This window comes from Hypanus sabinus, chromosome 23 (genome assembly GCF_030144855.1).
Source record: "Hypanus sabinus isolate sHypSab1 chromosome 23, sHypSab1.hap1, whole genome shotgun sequence".
In the NCBI taxonomy this organism is placed as follows: Eukaryota; Metazoa; Chordata; class Chondrichthyes; order Myliobatiformes; family Dasyatidae; genus Hypanus; species Hypanus sabinus.
In genome coordinates, this window is record NC_082728.1 from 4949530 (window position 1) to 4969313 (window position 19784).

At 48.8% G+C, this 19784-nt stretch overlaps 1 protein-coding gene across 5 annotated transcripts in view; it reads left to right on the forward strand.

Annotated features, from left to right (window-relative positions):
- stxbp4 (syntaxin binding protein 4) overlaps positions 1-19784 on the forward strand; it is a 166909-nt gene that overhangs the window by 89369 nt on the left and 57756 nt on the right. For all 5 annotated transcript variants that reach the window (XM_059948193.1, XM_059948195.1, XM_059948192.1 and 2 more), the window contains 5 exons: positions 2717-2813; positions 5606-5715; positions 9689-9778; positions 10018-10083; positions 18593-18769. In XM_059948193.1, the coding sequence (XP_059804176.1) occupies positions 2717-2813; positions 5606-5715; positions 9689-9778; positions 10018-10083; positions 18593-18769 (540 nt within the window). The remainder of the gene's footprint in view (positions 1-2716; positions 2814-5605; positions 5716-9688; positions 9779-10017; positions 10084-18592; positions 18770-19784) is intronic.

The following is a 19784-nucleotide window of genomic DNA, read 5'->3' on the forward strand; positions in this document are numbered from 1 at the left end:
TACCAGCATATCTTCAGGTTGTGTTGGTTGTTGATGCAAACGACACATTTCGCTTTATGTTTCGATGTGCACGTGATAAATCTGAATCTGACATTAAGTGGACATATAGATACCTGAGATTTGGGCTAGGGCTGACCAGTGGGGGTGGGGGGGGGGTCATAGAAATTAACTGGAAGCCTTAAGGGACAAGATGGTGTGATCTTTCATTGTGGAGTGAGTCCCAGTGAGAATGTGCTCGAGAAACTGGAGGACAGTGCATATCACAGAAGGGGAGTCGTGAGAGAGGGTCTGTCCCAGGAGAACAATGCACTTGCAAAAATAAACCAAGTTAAACTCAGCACAGTACAGACCTTTTCACCCACAATGTTGTGCTGAATTTTAAGCTGGATCAAGGGTTCCCTAGCTGGTGTCCACAGACCCCTTGCTTAATGGTCCACAGCATAAGAAAGGTTAGGAACCGCTACTCTAGATCAGTCGAACTCTTCCCTCCCACCTAGCCCTCCATTTTTCTTTCACCCATGTAAGAGTTTCTTAAATGACCCAAATGTATCTGCCTCTAAAGACCACCACCCCCGGCAGGCGTTCCACACATCTAGCATTTGTGTGCAGAACAAAAACTTTCTCTGACATCCCCCTTCCCTCTATACTTTCCTCCAAACAACTTAAACTTCTGTCCCCCATGACAGCCATTTCCATCCTGGGAAGTGGTCTCTGGTTGACCATTCTATCTATGCCTCTTATCATCTTGTACTTATTTAATCTTTTTGGACACCTCTTGTCTCTTTTACACCTCTGTCAGGTCACCACTCATCCTCCTTTGCTGCAAAGAAAAGACCTAACTCACTCAACCTATCCTCATAAGACAAGCTCTCTACTCCAGGTGGTACCCTGGTAAATCTCCTCTGCACCCTCATCCTTCCTGAAGTGAAATGACCAGAACTGAGCACGGTTCCCAGTGTGGTCTAACCAGGATTTTATACAGCTACAGCTTTTCCTCGTGGCATTAGCCTGCATTTGCTAACATCTCTCCAAGAGAGAAGAAGGGAAGTTGACAGCTGAATCATTATCGCCCATGCATGTTACCATGGGAAATCTGCAGCTTTATAAATACAAGGTGGAAAAATTGTAGTATAGAGCAGCAGAGAGATTCAGTCCTTAGCAACGTATTATGTCTTGATATATAAAACTGTCGGGCCCCAGACTCTGCCTGAGTTTACAACAACGTTACCAGACAGCATGGGCACCTGAATTTAGCTAATGAATAGTAATTGCTCCCGGTCTGCATGGCCATGTGATTATCATAATATCTAAGGAGGGTAAAACTTCCTGGTGCTGGGCGGGTTCCTCATTCACGATCCACACCATCAAGGAATGCTGTCAGTGAGAGGAGGTGAGACGGGGACAGTGTCACTTGATACTGGTGCTGCCTCTGGTCAGCTGTGCAGCAATAAATCCTGGAATAGCCCACACCATTCCTTGCTGTCACCTGTCCAGACAGCTCCAATGTTTCCTCTTCTCAAAGAGCACTGCAGCACAGAAACATGTCTTATGGTCAGCCTGTTATTCTGCATTGACCCATGCCTGAACCACAGCCCTCCCATCCATATTCCTGTCTAAAAATGTTGAAATCGAATCCACACTCCGACTCTTCCACTGGCAGCTTGTTCCACACTCTATCTGACTGAAGTTTCCCCTCATGTTCACCTTTCACCCTTAACCCATGACCTCCAGTTCTAGTCTCACCCAACTTCATTGGAGTTCTCTTTAAATTTCTCAATCAATCAAAGAAAAACTTAGCTTTATTTGTCACCCGTGCATCAAAAAGTGCAGAGGAAAGCATTGTTTTATGGCAACGACTGACACAGTCCAGGGATGTGCAGGGGACAGTCTGCAAAGGTCACTACACTGTTGGTGCCAACATACCACGCTCACAACTTATTAACCCTAACCATTACGTCTTTGGGATGTGGAAGGAAGCCAGAGTACCTGGAAAAAACCCAGGAGGCGACGGAGAGAATGTACAAACTCTTCACAGACAGCGGTGGGAATTGAACCCCGAATACTGGCACTGTAGAGTGTTACACTAACTGCTACGCTACTTTGCTGCCCGTGCAATACAGGCATTGACAGTGGTGGGTAAAGAAATTCGGCGGGTCGGGCAGCATCTCTGGGGGAAAAATGGGTAGTTCATATTTCAGAACGATACCTTCCTCTAGACTGGAAAGAAGTGGGGGACAGCCTGTATAAAGATGTTGGGGAGAGAAGGAGTGGAGCAGGTGATTGGTCGATACAGGTGAGAGGGAGATGGTGACGGTGGGAGCTAATAGGAGAGGGAACAGGGCTGCAGACGGTGGGATCTGAGAGGAGAGGAAGGAGGAACCCAATAAGGGAGGTGGGAGGGCAGATGGGAACAGTGTGAGGGAGGGGGTCCAGCAGGAGGGGTGTGTGGGTGATGGGCAGGTGGAGGAGGGAAATAATCTTAGTGATCGAAGCATGTGGGAGGGTCAGTGGGTCGATTAGGAGGTGAGAGGAAGGGGTCAGAGAGGGAGAAAGGTCTTCACTCAGAGGGTGAAGCGCGTGTGGAACGAGCTGCCAGTGGAAGTGGTGGGGACATGGGATGTGCGGGGAATTGGAGGGGCTTGCTGGTATCCTGAGCTTTGTTAAGCTGGCATTCTTCTGAGTTTGGGATGTGACATGTCCCCCCCTTCCTCCCCAGGCACTGGGGTACCTCGGGATTGATCCCACCCAGCAGCAGCAACAGACCCTCCGGCGTCAGCTCCAGGTGGACTCCAAAGGAACGGTGGCCTATGGAGGTGAGTGTTGGTCCTCACTATGTGTGTCCCTAACCCCATTTAAATTGGTCTCCTTGTACAAGAGGGTCTCTTGACCTCCCAGTCTACCCCATCGTTGTCTTGCACCTTATTGTCTACTTACTCTGCACTTCCTCTGTAACTCAGACCACTTTGTCCTGTCTTCTGTTACTGTTTTCCCCTGTACTACCTCAATGTACTGACATAGTGAATCTATGGTATCTACATATAGTGGAATCTAGGATATAAATCTATGGTTGGAATGCAAAACAAAGTTTTTTCACTGTATCTTGGTACCCGTAACAATAACAAGTAAATTTACCCCAAACCTCAAGTGTCACTGGCCTTCTGCAGTTCAGAAACTCTCTACAGATTGGATCGCTGTTTAATTCCTCCTCAGCATTATCTGGTATTAATGGCTTGTTCAAAGTACCTCCTATAGAAAAGGAAAAGTGAAGAATATCTGTTCAAATCCTCGGCTTCGGTCTCAGGGTTTGCCAATGTTCGCTTTTTACTTGAATTCTTGTTCTCTGTTTATTCATGAAACGCAAAATGTTAGCATGCATGTGCAACAGTTAACAAAGAAGATAAATGATGTACAAACGAGAGAATCTGCAGACGCTGGAAACCCGAGGAGCAGACACAAAGTGCTGGAGGAACTCAGTGGGCCAGGCAGCATCTGTGGAAGAGAGTACTGTCGATGTTTTGGGCCGAGACCCTTCGGCAGGACCGGAGAGTTAAAAGTTGGGGGGAGGAGGGAGGAGAGAGGGAAATACAAGGCGATGGGTGAAACCTGAAGGGGGTGGGATGAAGTAAAGAGTTGGGGAGCTGATTGGTGAAAGAGACAGAAGGCCATGGAAGGAAGAAAAGGGGAAGAAGCACCAGGGGGAGGTGATGGATGGGCAAGGGGATGAGATGAGAGGGAAAATTATTGTTAAGGTAAGTTGATGTATTAGATTTTAGAGCCTGCTGGTTGGAGATTAAAAACAGAGTATTATGCAAGGTGTTAGAGGCTGCACCTGGAGTACTAAACATAATAGGTTCCATTATATATTCTGTGGCCACTTTAGTAGGAACCTACCTAATAAAATGACTACTAAGTGTATGTTGGTGGTCTTCTGCTGCTGTAGCCCAGGCACTTTGATGTTCAGAGATGCTCTTCTACACGCCACTATTGATCATCTGAGTTACTGTCAGCTTGAACCAGGCAGTTATCCTCCTCTAGCCTCTCTCGCTAACAAGGCCTTTTCACCTACAGAACCTCTGCTCTCTGGATGTTTTATTTGGGGGGGGGGGGTTGCACGATTCTCTGTAAACTCTGGAGACTTGTGTGATGAAATCCTAGGAGATCAGCAGTTCTTGAGATACTCAAACCACCCCACCTGGCACCAGCAATCGTTCCATGTTCAAAGTCACTGAGATCACATTTCTTCCCCATTCTGATGTTTGGTCTGAACAACAACTGAACCTCTTGACCGTGTCTGCATGCTTTTATGCATTGAGTTGCTGGCATATGGTTGGCTGATTAGATATTGCATTAGCAAGCCGGTGTACAAGTGTGCCTACTAAAGTGGCTACTGAGAATAAAGTTGCTTTAATTTTCACAATAAAAAATGGTGCAAAAAAAGAGAATAATGTGTTCATAGACCGTTCAGAAATCTGATGGCGGAGGAGAAGAAGCTCCTCCTGAAATGCATTGTATTGAGTTCTCGTTGCCTCTCTATTGGAAGGACGGGGAAGCTTTAGAGAGGGTGCAGAGATTTACCAGGATGCTGTCTGGATTAGAGAGGGTGCAGAGGAGATTCACCAGGATGCTGTCTGGATTAGAGAGGGTGCAGAGGAGATTCACCAGGATGCTGCCTGGATTAGAGAGGGTGCAGAGGAGATTCAACAGGATGCTGCCTGGATTAGAGAGGGTGCAGAGGAGATTCACCAGGATGCTGCCTGGATTAGAGAGGGTGCAGAGGAGATTCACCAGGATGCTGCCCGGATTAGAGAGGGTGCAGAGGAGATTCACCAGGATGCTGCCTGGATTAGAGAGGGTGCAGAGGAGATTCACCAGGATGCTGTCCGGATTAGAGAGGGTGCAGAGGAGATTCACCAGGATGCTGCCTGGATTAGAGAGGGTGCAGAGGAGATTCACCAGGATGCTGTCCGGATTAGAGAGGGTGCAGAGGAGATTCACCAGGATGCTGCCTGGATTAGAGAGGGTGCAGAGATTTACCAGGATGCTGCCCGGATTAGAGAGCATGTCTTGTCAGGGTGGGTTGAGTGAGCTTGGGGCTTTCTCTCTCGACTGAAGGAGGATGAGATGTGACTTGATAGAGCTGTACAGAATGATGGACAATAGGTGCAGAAGTAGATCATTCGGCCCTTCGAGCCTGCACCGCCATTCTGAGATCATGGCTGATCAACTACTATCAATACCCTGTTCCTGCCTTGTCCCCATATCCCTTGATTCCCCTATCCATAAGATACCTATCTAGCTCCTTCTTGAAAGCATCCAGAGAATTGGCCTCCACTGCCTTCCGGGTGCATTCCGGACCTCATGATAAGAGGCATAGATCGAGTGGACAGCCAGAGATTTTTCCCCAGGGTGGAAATAGCTTATATGAGGGGACATCATTTAGAGGCAGTTTGGAGGAAAGTGCAAGGGGGAAGACAGTTTTTTTCACGCAGAGGTGGGTGATTTGCAGATTAATTGGTACACCTCATGAATAATTTTATTTGGCAGTGTGATCTGACCCTGTTGGACGAGTGTTCCCTTGTTAAGGAACCATTTCCTTTCTCCACAGACTTTGTACAGGCAGCCAGAGACTTGTTCCGACTGCAGCTGGATGACACGGCTTCAGAGTCGGTGGAATGGTCTGTCGCCAGCCTGTCTGAGACAGCCCGTACTACTCAGGTGAGGTTTCTCTGAGCAGCACAGTCCAGCCTGTTTCCACTCTTGCCTCCAGTGCCCAGCAGCCTGGGAGAATACCAGACCAGTCATCTGCGCCTATGTCCACACTTGGAATTCTGTTGTGCAGCCGCACAGAATCAGGGAAAATCTCCTTTTTCCGTGTGGATATAAATGCCAGCAGAGTTCTAGAACACAGAACCAGGCCCTTCAGTCCATCTAGCCCATGCAAACCTGTTATTCTGCCTAGTCCCATTGACCTGGACCGCACCTGGACCGTAACCTTTCACGCCCTTCCCATCCATGTAACTATCCAAACTTCTCTTAAATGTTGCAGTCGAACCTACTTCTGAAGGCAGCTCATCCCACACTTGCAGCACCCTTTAAATGGTCGATGGGAGTAGGCAGCTTAAATTATTTCAGCGTGGGCTAGGCGGGCCAAAGGGCATTTTCTGTACTGTACTTCTCTGACTCACTTTCACCTTTCACCTTTAACCTATGACCTCCAATTCTAGTCTAATTTTGTATGCTCTATCGAATCTCCCTTCATTGTCCTATGCTCCAGGGAATAAAGTCTTAACCTATTCAACCTTTCCCTATAATTCGGTTCCTCAAGTCCCAAACATCCTTGTAAATTTTCCCTGTACTTTTTCAGTAGTCTTATTGATATCTTCCCTATAGATAAGTGACCAGAACTGCATGTAATACTTCAGATTAGGCCTCAGCAATGTCTTTTACAGTGTTAACATAATGTTCCAACTCCCATATTTAATGCAATGCTCAAACTCTTAACAGGCTCTGCTTATCTCATCTCTGCATGTAATCCCTTGAATGCCTGGGTAAGGTTCAAGCCTGCAAGTCTGTCCCCAGTTTCTGTTCTATATATCAAAGTACATATATGTGACCATATGCAACACTGAGATTCGTTTTCTTGCAGACATACTCATTAATCCATAAACTAATCCATAAACTAACCAAAACAGAATCAATGAGAGACTGCACCAGCATGGGCGTTCAACCAGTGTGCAAGTCAACAAACTGTGCAAGTACAAGAAGAAAGAAATGATAATAATAATAATAATAATAATAAATAAATAAGTGATAAATATTGATAACATGAGAGGAGTCCCTGAAAGTGAATCCAGAGGTTGTGGGAACATTTCAATGATGGCCAAGTGAAGTTCTCCCCTCTGGTTCAAGAGCCTGATGGTTGAGGGGTAATATTGAACCTGCTGGGGTGGGTCCTGAGGCTCCTACACCTTCATCCTGACGGCAGCAGGAAGAAAAGAGCATGTCCTGGGTGGTGGGGTGCCTGATGATGGATGCTGCTTTCCTGTGACAATGTTTCATGTGTATGGGCTCAGTGCGGGGGTAAGTTTTACTTGCGATGGACTGGGCCGTATCCATTTTTTTTTTGTAGGATTTTCCGTTCAAGGACATTGGTCTTTTCCATACCAGGCTGTGATGCAGCCAGTCAATATACTCTCCTCTACACATCTATAGAAGTTTGTCAAAGTTTTAGATGTCATGCCGAACCTTTGCAAACTCCTGAAGAAGTAGAGACACTGCCGTGCTTTCTTTGTAATTGTACCTATGTGCTGGGCCCTGGGCAGCTCCTCTGTAAACCGTTGGGCTAATCTCAATGTCCACCCAGTTTCACTGAGTGGTGTCCACATCTCTACACTCCCAGGCCAGCGCCTACCCACCCAGTTTCATCCAGTGGTGTCCACATCTCTACTCTCCCAGGCCAGTGTCGGTCTACCCAGTTTCACTGAGTGGTGTCCACATCTCTACACTCCCAGGCCAGCGCCTACCCACCCAGTTTCATCCAGTGGTGTCCACATCTCTACTCTCCCAGGCCAGTGTCGGTCTACCCAGTTTCACTGAGTGGTGTCCACATCTCTACACTCCCAGGCCAGCGCCTACCCACCCAGTTTCACCCAGTGGTGTCCACATCTCTACTCTCCCAGGCCAGTGTCGGTCTACCCAGTTTCACTGAGTGGTGTCCACATCTCTACTCTCCCAGGCCAGTGTCGGTCTACCCAGTTTCACCCAGTGGTGTCCACATCTCTACACTCCCAGGCCAGCGCCTACCCACCCAGTTTCACCCAGTGGTGTCCACATCTCTACTCTCCCAGGCCAGTGTCGGTCTACCCAGTTTCACCCAGTGGTGTCCACATCTCTACACTCCCAGGCCAGTGTCGGTCTACCCAGTTTCACTGAGTGGTGTCCACATCTCTACTCTCCCAGGCCAGTGTCGGTCTACCCAGTTTCACCCAGTGGTGTCCACATCTCTACTCTCCCAGGCCAGTGTCGGTCTTCCCAGTTTCACTGAGTGGTGTCCACATCTCTACACTCCCAGGCCAGTGTCGGTCTACCCAGTTTCACCCAGTGGTGTCCACATCTCTACTCTCCCAGGCCAGTGTCGGTCTTCCCAGTTTCACTGAGTGGTGTCCACATCTCTACTCTCCCAGGCCAGTGTCGGTCTACCCAGTTTCACTGAGTGGTGTCCACATCTCTACTCTCCCAGGCCAGTGTCGGTCTACGCAGTTTCACTGAGTGGTGTCCACATCTCTACACTCCCAGGCCAGCGCCTACCCACCCAGTTTCATCCAGTGGTGTCCACATCTCTACTCTCCCAGGCCAGTGTCGGTCTACCCAGTTTCACTCAGTGGTGTCCACATCTCTACACTCCCAGGCCAGTGTCGGTCTACCCAGTTTCACCCAGTGGTGTCCACATCTCTACACTCCCAGGCCAGTGTCGGTCTACCCAGTTTCACTCAGTGATGTCCACATCTCTACACTCCCAGGCCAGTGTCGGTCTACCCAGTTTCACTGAGTGGTGTCCACATCTCTACACTCCCAGGCCAGTGTCGGTCTTCCCAGTTTCACTCAGTGATGTCCACATCTCTACACTCCCAGGCCAGTGTCGGTCTACCCAGTTTCACTCAGTGATGTCCACATCTCTACACTCCCAGGCCAGTGTCGGTCTACCCAGTTTCACTGAGTGGTGTCCACATCTCTACACTCCCAGGCCAGTGTCGGTCTACCCAGTTTCACTGAGTGGTGTCCACATCTCTACACTCCCAGGCCAGTGTCGGTCTACCCAGTTTCACTGAGTGGTGTCCACATCTCTACACTCCCAGGCCAGTGTCGGTCTACCCAGTTTCACCGAGTGGTGTCCACATCTCTACACTCCCAGGCCAGTGTCGGTCTACCCAGTTTCACCCAGTGGTGTCCACATCTCTACACTCCCAGGCCAGTGTCGGTCTACCCAGTTTCACTGAGTGGTGTCCACATCTCTACACTCCCAGGCCAGTGTCGGTCTACCCAGTTTCACTGAGTGGTGTCCACATCTCTACACTCCTAGGCCAGTCTTGGTCTACCCAGTTTTACTGAGTGGTGTCCACATCTCTACTCTCCCAGGCCAGTGTCGGTCTACCCAGTTTCACTGAGTGGTGTCCACATCTCTACACTCCCAGGCCAGTGTCGGTCTACCCAGTTTCACTGAGTGGTGTCCACATCTCTACACTCCTAGGCCAGTCTTGGTCTACCCAGTTTTACTGAGTGGTGTCCACATCTCTAATCTCCCAGGCCAGTGTCGGTCTACCCAGTTTCACTGAGTGGTGTCCACATCTCTACTCTCCCAGGCCAGTGTCTACCCACCCAGGTTCACCCCCTTTTGTTAGTTTAGAATGACAGCATGCGATGACCAAGTTACCCACCCACCTGTCTTCACACTTCACCTTCTATCTATCCTGCTTTGCCTCCCCACACCTTTTTATTCTGTCTTCTCCAGTCCTTCAAGGAAGTTTTCAGCCCCAAATGTCGACTGCTCATTCACTTCCGTAGACGCTGCCTGACCTGCCGAGTTCCTCCTGCATTTTGTGTGTGTTGCTCTGGATCTCCAGCATCTGCGGAATCTCTCGTGTTTATGGTTTGCTGGCTACAGAGACTGAACAATCTCTGTGTGTTACAGATTCCATCATCTACGTCAGTGGATGCTGAGGACCTGGAAAAAGTTGCTCAGGAGCGGGACGAAGCACTGAAGGAACTGAAGAAAGTAAAGGTGAGGTGTGACTGCTGCTTTGACTGTGTCCTAGAGGAGAGGCAGAATCTTTAACATTTCAAAATTCCTTCTTACAAATCCCTATCAATTTAAGTAACACCATCTTTATTGTGACAAATTTTAATGGGGCAGCACGAGCTCATTGCGACAGAAGGGCGTGTTACCGTGTTGTATCTCTGAGTGAAGTAACTAACCTGTAAGAGGTGGGTTCACCTTCCGCTGCTTTGTGTTTCCCTCAGGAGGAGCTGGCACAGTCAGAGAAAAACAGGAAGCAACTGAGTGAGGATTTACAGAAAGTCAGACAGGTGAGAAGGCATTAATCACAGACAACTAAAAATAGAAGTTGAAAGTACATTTATTTTCAAAGTGTGTTTACTGTATACAACCTTGAGGTTCGTCTTCTCACAGGCAGCCACAGACAAACACAATAGGACACATTAGAAACCCTGTACAGCAAAGACACCAGACACCCAGTGTGTGGGGGATAATGAGTAAATTGTGCAAACCATAAAAAAGTGATCATATAACACAGAGAACATGAGGCACCAGGACCCCGAACGTGATTCACAGTCACGGAGACAGGACCAGCGCCGTGACTAGTGGAACCGGACCAGGACCCCGAACGTGATCCACAGGCACGGAGACAGGACCAGGACCCCGAACGTGATCCACAGTCACGGAGACAGGACCAGGACCCCGAACATGATCCACAGTCACGGAGACAGGACCAGGACCCCGAACATGATCCACAGTCACGGAGACAGGACCAGGACCCCGAACATGATCCACAGTCACGGAGACAGGACCAGGACCCCGAACATGATCCACAGTCACGGAGACAGGACCAGGACCCCGAACATGATCCACAGTCACGGAGACAGGACCAGGACCCCGAACATGATCCACAGTCACGGAGACGGTCCAGCGCGGAGGTGAGTGCCGATTGTCACAAAAAGGAACCCTTCCACCCAACTGATTCAGATTCAGGTCTGTTTATCACATCACAACATACAGGGGAATGCACCGTTTGCGTTAACAGCCAGCATTATCTAAGGATGTGCTGAGGGCAGCCCGCAAGTGTTGCCACACATTCTAACACCTACGCAGCATGTCCACACCGTTCTGAGCAACACAGAACACAACAAGCGACAAAGCAACAAGAGCAGAACGGGCCCCATGCAACTGGCAGGTGTGTCTGTCTGTCTGTCTATGCTGGAAATCCAGGCCAGGAAAAGAATACAGTTGATGTTTCGGGCCAAGACCCTTCATCAGAACTGGAAAAAGGGATGAGAAGATAGAGCACGAAGGTGGGGGGAGGGGAGAAAGAAGTACAAGGTGGTAGGTGAAACTGAGGGGGGGTTGAAATAAACTTCTGGGAAGCTGATAGATGAGAGATAATGGGCTGGAGAAGGGGGAATCTGATGGGAGAGGGTAGAAGACCATGGAATAAAGAAAAGGGGGAGAAGGTGGGCAGGTAAGGAGGTGAGGTGAGAGACAGAAACGGGAATTGGGGGAATGGTGAGGGGGAGTGGGGAGCATTCACCTGAAGTTTGAGAAACTGATGTTCTTGCCATCAAGTTGGAGGCTACCCAAACGGAATATAAGGAATTGCTTCTCCAACCCGAGTGTGGCCTCATTGCTGCAGTAGAGGAGGCCGTGGACTGACATGTCAGAATGGGAAAGAGAAGTAGAACTGAAATAGGTGGCTACCGGGAGATCCCCCAATCTTCGTCCGGCCTCACCGATGTACAAGAGGCCACACCTGGAGCACTGGATACAGCAGGTGACCCCAACAGACTCACAAGTGTCACCTCACCTGGAAGGGCTATTTGGGGCCCTGAGAGGTAGTGAGGGAAGGGGTGTTAGGGGTAGGTGTGGCACTTGTTCCAACTGCAAGGGTAAGTAGCAGGCCTGGTCTCAACAAGGTTGAGGTCAGTCTTCTAGACTACAGCACCCCGTTACCTGTGGGTTTGATGGTGAGGTTAGGATTAGTGCGGAGAGAGTGGAGGGGAAGTGAGGTTAGAATTAGAGGGGAGAGTGTTAAAGTCAAGCCGGTTAATACCTCGTCAGAAAAAGACCCAGAGTAGCAGAAGGTCAGAGCAAGGTGTCCAAGAAGAGGGGTCATCGGTGCGGGCAGGGGAGTCCTTGCCAAAGAGGTAGGCACGGAGACGGAGGCGCTCCGTGTGTGTGTGTGTGTGAGTGTGTGAGCAGCTTCAACAGTACTGCCCCACAGGACAGTGTGTGGTCACAGCACACAAAGACCCACTAACCGTAAGCCACATACAGTCTCCGAATGACTGGGTGTTTGGCCTATTTCACTGATCCAGCCAAATCCCTGAGCTTCTTTGCCTCAGTTGGTTTTTACTGCCGTCCATTCCAGTGGAGTGGGGTTTGAAAGACATGTATGTAAGGCCAGAAGACTGAGTCCTGGGAACCAGTGTCTCACACTACGTTATCCCCGTCCATCTGGGTTGAAAGAGCTGTTGAGCCAAAGCCCTGAGTGCTGCTTCTTTCCAAGGCTATATCCAGTCTCTGTGGTGGCTCCTCCTGCATTGAATCCGTGCCCAGACTGGATTCCTCTGCAGTCTTCCAGATTGGCATCCTCTGAACTCTGCGCAGAGTGACCACATAACTCAGGCTGTGGTTCATGCAGTTTAATTAAATTAAAGAATAGCTTTATTTCTCAAATTAGCTGCATTTGAAAGGCCAAGATAGAGTGAATGTGGAAAGGATGTTTCCTATAGTGGGGAGTCTAGGAGCAGAGAGCACAGCCTCAGAATACAAGGGCATCCATTTAAAACAGAGATGAGGAATTTTATTTTAGCCCAAGGATAGTGAATCTGTTGAGGCAAAGTCATTGAGTATATTTAAAGCAGATGTTGACATGGTCTTGATTAGTCAGGGCGTCAAAGGTTATGGGGAAAGGCAAGAGAAAGGGCTTGAGAGGGATAATAAATCAGCCATGATGGAACGAGCAGACTCAATGGGCTGAATGGCCTAATTCTGCTGCTGTGTCTTATGGTCACATGGACATTGAATCATACCGGCCAGCGTCTGTCAGCTTGTACTCACTCCCGTCTCCCAACATTCTGATCTTGCTTCTTCCCCCGTCCTCTCTGGTCCTGATGAGGAGTCTTGGCCCAAAGCATTGACTGTCCCCTCCATAGCTGCTGCCTGACCTGCTGAGTTGCTCCAGCATCTTGTGTGTGTTGCTCTGGATTTCCAGCATCTGCAGAACCTCTTGTGTTTGGGATAAATTGGAGTTGAAGTGTGTGGACACAGTTCAGAGTGTGTTCTTACATTTTATTCCCCTTTGGTTCAGTCCTTCCCTACCTACATCCGTGACACTTCACATGTTCTCAATCTCTTCAACCACTTTCAGTTGGCTGGCCCCAGTCGCCTCATTTTGACTACTCTGCTCCCCTCCTCTGCTGTTGGAGCTCTGGTTTGTCCACCTGACTGTGAAGTTGCTGTTAATACTGTGCAGCCTCACAGCCCAGAGTTTGACGTGCTTCCTCAGTTCAGCTCCAGCTTCTCGACAAACAAGTGCTCTCATGCATAAAACATCACAGTGAGCGGCAGAGTAAACAGGCAGAGAGCTAAGTCCCTGCAGGGACACGGCTGCTTGTGCATGTTCACGTTGCCGGAGAACACAGATCGATGGTAAAGCAAAACAGATGTGAAGCAGCGGCCACGGCTGGCTCTGCATAAAGAGCTCAAAATTCACAAAACGCCATGCAGCAATGATTACAATCCCAGAAAGAAGGTGTAACTGTGCCTCGGAGCAGGGTGCTTGCTGTGTCCCAATTGCGTGTTAATGCAGCAGGAATGTCAGACGGAATTTCCTTTCCTCGAAACAGCAGTAAGCGTGCGAATCGGCTTCCTGTTGTTGGCTGTGCAGGGCCCTTCTCACAGCAGGCCTTGGGAACCATCACATATCTGTCCCTCTGGACTCCATCGTGTGGCTGAGCAGTGGGGACTGGAATATAAAAGCAAGGATGTAGTGCTAAGGACAGACTGCACTTGGGCTATCGTGAGCAGTTTTGGGCCCCTTAGCTTTTTTTAAAAAAAAGGTTGCTAGCATTGAAGAGTGTCCAGAAGAAGTTCACCAGAATGATTCCAGAAAAGAAAAAAATAATATGAGGAGTGTTTGATGCCTCTGGGCCTGTACTCCCTGGAGTTTAGAAGGACGGAGGGGGAGGGTTTCCATTGAATATTGAAAAGTTCAAGAAAATCTGCAGACGCTGCCTGGCCTGCTGAGTTCCTTCAGTGTTGCTTGAATATTGTAAAGCCTTGATAAATTGGGTGTGGAGAGGATATTTCCTAGAGTGAGGGAGTCTGGGACCAGAGGACACAACCTCAGAATAGGACATCCTTTTAGAACAACAAGGAGGAATTTCTTCAGCCAGAAGCTGGTCAATCATTGCCACAGGGAGCAGTGGAGGCCGAATCATTTGGTATATTTAAAGCAGAGCTTCTTGATTAGTAAGATGACTTTTGGATTATGGTCAGGGCATCAGAGGTTACAGGGAAAGGCAGGAGGTTGAGAAGGAAAATAATTCAGCCGTGATGGAATGATGGAGTAGACTTGTTAGGCCGAATAGCCTAATTCTATTTCTATGTCTCATGGTCTGCTGCCTTCCTTGCTGCCCACTGTGACTTTGGCTCTCTCTCAACTGAGCGACTTTTCCAGCAAGCATACAGCACACTAAGGACATTTCCCCCTCTGCTTTGCTATACCCCAGGACAGACCCACCTCCTCTTCCTTCACTGTCACCATCCCCTCTTTTCCTTTGCTCTGGTGTTTATTCAGCTTCCCAGCCTTCTGCCACTCTCTGCAAGAGTGCACTGTATAGAAGTCTCTCATGAATTTGCAGCTGGGTTTGTTTGTGACTTTTCTTGTCTTCAATGATCTTCAAAGTCAGGTTTATTATCAATGACAGGTCATGAAATGAGTTGTAACAGATCTGAAAAGGCTCTTGGCCTGGTACATCAATGGGGGAAGGCTGGGAGGAATATGGCAAGCCAGGCAAATGGGCACTTTGGGCAGATGCACGAAACATTCTGCAGATGCTGGGAATCCAAAGCAACATACACGAACTGCTGGAGTCCTGGGTCTAGGTGATGTTTAATCGATGCAGTTTGCGGGATGGTCTCTGTCGTTCACGTTATGATGTGTTTCTGGCTTTTGGTCACTGCTATTTTGTGCAATTTTGATCAGAGTGGCCTGCAGAGATGGCATAGCTCTGGAATAAACTGAACAGAGCTGTATGAAAACACCTGGACTCTTCTGATGACTCTGACTCGGGTTGCCGTTTTATATTCTGTGTTTCCTGCTCACTGTCTTGCCGTTTGTGTGATTTGTTTCTGTTTGCGCATTGTGGGTTTGGTGTTTTTCTTTGAGTGAGTTCCATGGTTTTCTTTGTTTCATGGCTGTCTGTGAAGAAGGTGAATCTCGGGGTTGTATACTGCATACAGACTTTCATAACAAGTGCACTTTGAATCTTTGAACTCAGCAGCTCAGGCAGCATCTATGGAAATGGATAAACGGTCAACAGTTTGGGCCAAGACCCTTCATCAGGACTGGAAAGGAGGGGGGAAGATGCCAGAATAAAAAGGTGAAGAGGGGAAAGAGGCCAGCTGGAAGGTGCTAGGTGAAGCCAGGTGGGTGGGAAAGGCCAAGGTCTGGAGAAGATGGAATCTGATAGGGGAGGAGAGTGGACCATAGGAGGGAAGGAAGGCAGAGGTGTACGATAACAGGTGAAAAGAGGTAAGAGGGCAGAATACAAGAGGAGGAGAGGGGGTTGGAAAAATTACTGGAAGGACAAATTGTTATTCATGACTTCTGGTTGGAGGCTGCTCAGACTCAATATAAGGTGCTGCTCCTCCACCCTGAGGGTGGCCTCATCTTGGTACAAGAGGAGTCCATGGACCGACACGTCGGAACGGGAACGGGAATGGGAATACAAGTATTTGGCCACCAGTTAGTTCTGCTTGTGGTGGATGGAGCAGAGGTACTCAACGAGCAATTTATAACGGTTCTTACCAATGTAGATGAAGCCGCATCGGACACAATAGACGACCCCAGCAGGTTGTTGACTCACCTGGAAGGACTGTTTGGGGCCCAGAATGCAAATGGGGGAAGTGGTGAATCAGCAGGTGTACACTTAGGCCACTTGCAGGGGTAGGTGCCAGGACAGGCAACTTGTATAGCATGAACAGATTGGGCTGACTTGGCCTGCTTCTATGGTGTATGTATAACTTTGTGAACATATGACATAGAAAGTTAAAAGCAAGTACATCAGTTATCAACAGGAATGTGGCTTTGATGCACTGAGCCCAGAATAGTTTTATGACGGTGCCCTAATTAAGGGTCTCAGCCCGAAACATTTCCATAGATGCTGCCTGACCTGCTGAGTTCCTCCAGCATTTGTGTGTGTTGCTCTGACCATAGACACTGCCTGACCTGCTGAGTTCCTCCAGCATTTTGTGTGTGTTACTCTGACCATAGACACTGTCTGACCTGCTGAGTTCCTCCAGCATTTTGTGTGTGTTACTCTGACCATAGACACTGTCTGACCTACTGAGTTCCTCCAGCATTTTGTGTGTGTTACTCTGACCATAGACACTGTCTGACCTGTTGAGTTCCTCCAGCATTTTGTGTGCGTTACTCTGACCATAGACACTGCCTGACCTGCTGAGTTCCTCCAGCATTTTGTGTGCGTTACTCTGACCATAGACACTGCCTGACCTGCTGAGTTCCTCCAGCATTTTGTGTGTGTTACTCTGTCCATAGACACTGTCTGACCTGCTGAGTTCCTCCAGCATTTTGTGTGTGTTACTCTGTCCATAGACACTGTCTGACCTGCTGAGTTCCTCCAGCATTTTGTGTGTGTTACTCTGACCATAGACACTGTCTGACCTGCTGAGTTCCTCCAGCATTTTGTGTGTGTTACTCTGACCATAGACACTGTCTGACCTGCTGAGTTCCTCCAGCATTTTGTGTGTGTTACTCTGACCATAGACACTGTCTGACCTGCTGAGTTCCTCCAGCATTTTGTGTGTGTTACTCTGACCATAGACACTGTCTGACCTGCTGAGTTCCTCCAGCATTTTGTGTGTGTTACTCTGACCATAGACACTGTCTGACCTGCTGAGTTCCTCCAGCATTTTGTGTGTGTTACTCTGACCATAGACACTGCCTGACCTGCTGAGTTCCTCCAGCATTTTGTGTGTGTTACTCTGACCATAGACACTGTCTGACCTGCTGAGTTCCTCCAGCATTTTGTGTGTGTTGCAAAGAAAATGAGCTCCACCACGGACTGTCCCAAACCCAGCTGCGGAAAGAGGGTTGACATGGGGCTAGCAACCCCATCCTGTGAAAACCCAGAGCTATAGACACATCAACAGAACCCCCAAAGACCTCATCCCTGGGAGAGGCAGGATCTTTGAAGCTGGGGCAACTCGAACGACTGGCCCAGGACTCTGGCGAGCTGCTGTCCGTGGCCTATGCCCCAGTGAGGGTGATGGGCCTGAGTAAGTAAGAGAACCTGCGGTGCTGCAGCAGCCTGGGGCTACCACTGCGATGTACAATGCAGGAAACTGGTGGAGCAGGAACTCAGATGGTGATGAGTTGGAGCTGCTAACGAACACGGCGGGCCTGTCGCTGTGTGACAGGTTAACGATTGGGGCGGGGGCTGGTTTTTCAAGCTGACTGTCAGGCTTTTCAAAAAAGGTCACACCTGACACAGGGTGCAACCTTGTGTTGATGACAGAGCATCATTGTTCACCGCCCACACACGCAGTAAATAAATAGTAATACAGCTTTTTGTCACACTGCAGGCCATCCCAAAATGCAGTAGAACCAGTGAGCCATACTCATGCAAGAAACCATGCAGGAATTGTGCACACCAGGACATTACACTCTCACGCACCCACACACAGTGGCCGGAGAACTGAGGAGATCATTTGTGGGCAACAACTGAAAGGGCAACTGCTTCACTGTGTGTGTGTGTGTGTGTGTGTGTGTGTGTGTGTGTGTGTGTGAGATAGAGACACAGCATCACTCTGTGTGTGTGTGTATGTGTGTGTCAGAGAGAGACACAGCTTCAGTGTGTGTGTGTGTGTTCAAATATGAGTGAGTCTCAAGAGCCTGTATCCCAGCATGCAGCCATGTGTTTCTGTGCAAGTGTGTGTACTAATGTGTGAGTGTGTCAGTATGTGCATGCATACCAGTGTGTGTGTGTCCTAGTGTATGTACCAATGTGTGAGCGTTTTAGTATGTCAGCGTGCGCCAGTGTCCCAATGTGTGTGCATGGGTGTGTCATTCAGTATGTACCAATGTGTGAGTATGTCAATATGTACAAGTTTACTAGTGTCAGTGTGCATCTGTATCAATGTGTGAGTGTGTCAGTGTGTCCCAGTATGTGTACCAATGTGTGAGTGGGTTAGTTAGTGTGTATGTGCATGCATATCAATGTGTGTGTCAGTGTCTCAGTATAGCAGTCTCTGTGTGGCAGTGTGAGTGTGTCTGTGTCTGTGTGTACCAATGTGCGAATGGGTCATTGAGTATGCTTACCTGTGTATTTATGTCAGTGTGTCCCAGTGTGTGTACCAATGTGTGAGCGTGTCAGTGTGTATGTGTGCTGCAATGTGTGAGTCTGTAGTGTGTATTCTAATTGTGTGTGTGTGCAAATAAGTGCACACGTATCCTAATGCGAGTGTTTTTGCAGTGTGTGTGCACTTGCCACTGTGAGCTTATTAGTGTGAATGTGCTGACTGCTGATGTTGCCTTCCCCTCCCCTCCCGTGCCAGGAGGTGAAGAGCGCGGTGGAAGAGGGCCGTTGCTTGCGGAGCCGGGTTCACCTCGCTGAGGCAGCACAGCGACAGGCACAGGGCATGGAGATGGACTACGAGGAGGTGATCCGACTGCTGGAGGCAGAGATTACAGAGCTGAAAGCTCAGCTGGCAGACCAGCACGGCCAGACCAAGGTAAGAAAGAATGCAGTCTTGGGTTACTGCAGCAACAGAGTGGTCACTGTGCCACGTCCTGTCAGCGTACAGTGCTCAGTCAAGGTAACAAAGTAGGTCAGAGCCTGTCAGTGCCTTCCACAGCTATTCAGAGGAAGTCGAGCAAGAGACACGATGTGACTGCTCCACTACTCAGGCGAGCCATTAACATGGGCCCTGACCATCTGGGTCATTCACCACGCAGCCTCTCCCAGACACACTTGCCTGTTTCCTCCCTTCATTTAAATGGGGAATCTGAGTCCCAGGGCTGTAGAACGGTTTCCGGATGCTCCCATGGATACAGTTAGTGTGCTGCTGATGAATTGGTTTATTATTGTCACGTGTACTGAGATACAATGAAAAGCTTGTCTTGTAGGAACCTTTACACTGTGTGAAGGTAAAGCAATAACAGAACTCAGCTGCTGTAAAAGTGCAGTGCAGGTAGACAATAAGGTGCAAGATCACAACGGGGTCAAATGTGAGGCCAAGAGTCCATTTTGTCGTACTGTGGCAACACAGTAGCATAGCGGTTAGCATGACACTTCACAGCGCCAGCAATCGGGGGTTCAGTTCCACCAGTCTGTGAGGAGTTTGTACGTTATCTCCACGGCCGTGAAGGTTTCCTCCCTCATTCTAAAGATCTACTGTTACTTCAGGTTAGTAAGTTGTGGGCAAGCTACGTTGGTGCTGGAAGCCTGACCCCAGCACATCCTTGGACTGTGTTGGCTGTGATACAAACAACGCATTTCATTACGTTTTTCTGTTTCAATGTACACGGGAAAAATAAAGCTAATCTAATCTAGGGAAGCACTTAATAGTCATATAACAGCAGGGTAGGAGCTGTCGTTGAACCTGGTGGGACATGCTTTAGGGTTTTGTATCTTCTGCCCGATGGGAGAGGGGAGGAGAGAGAATGTCCGGAGTGGGTGAAGTCACTGATTATGCTGCCTGCTTTACCAGGGCAGTGAGAAATTAGAACGAGGCTAACGTCACTTCT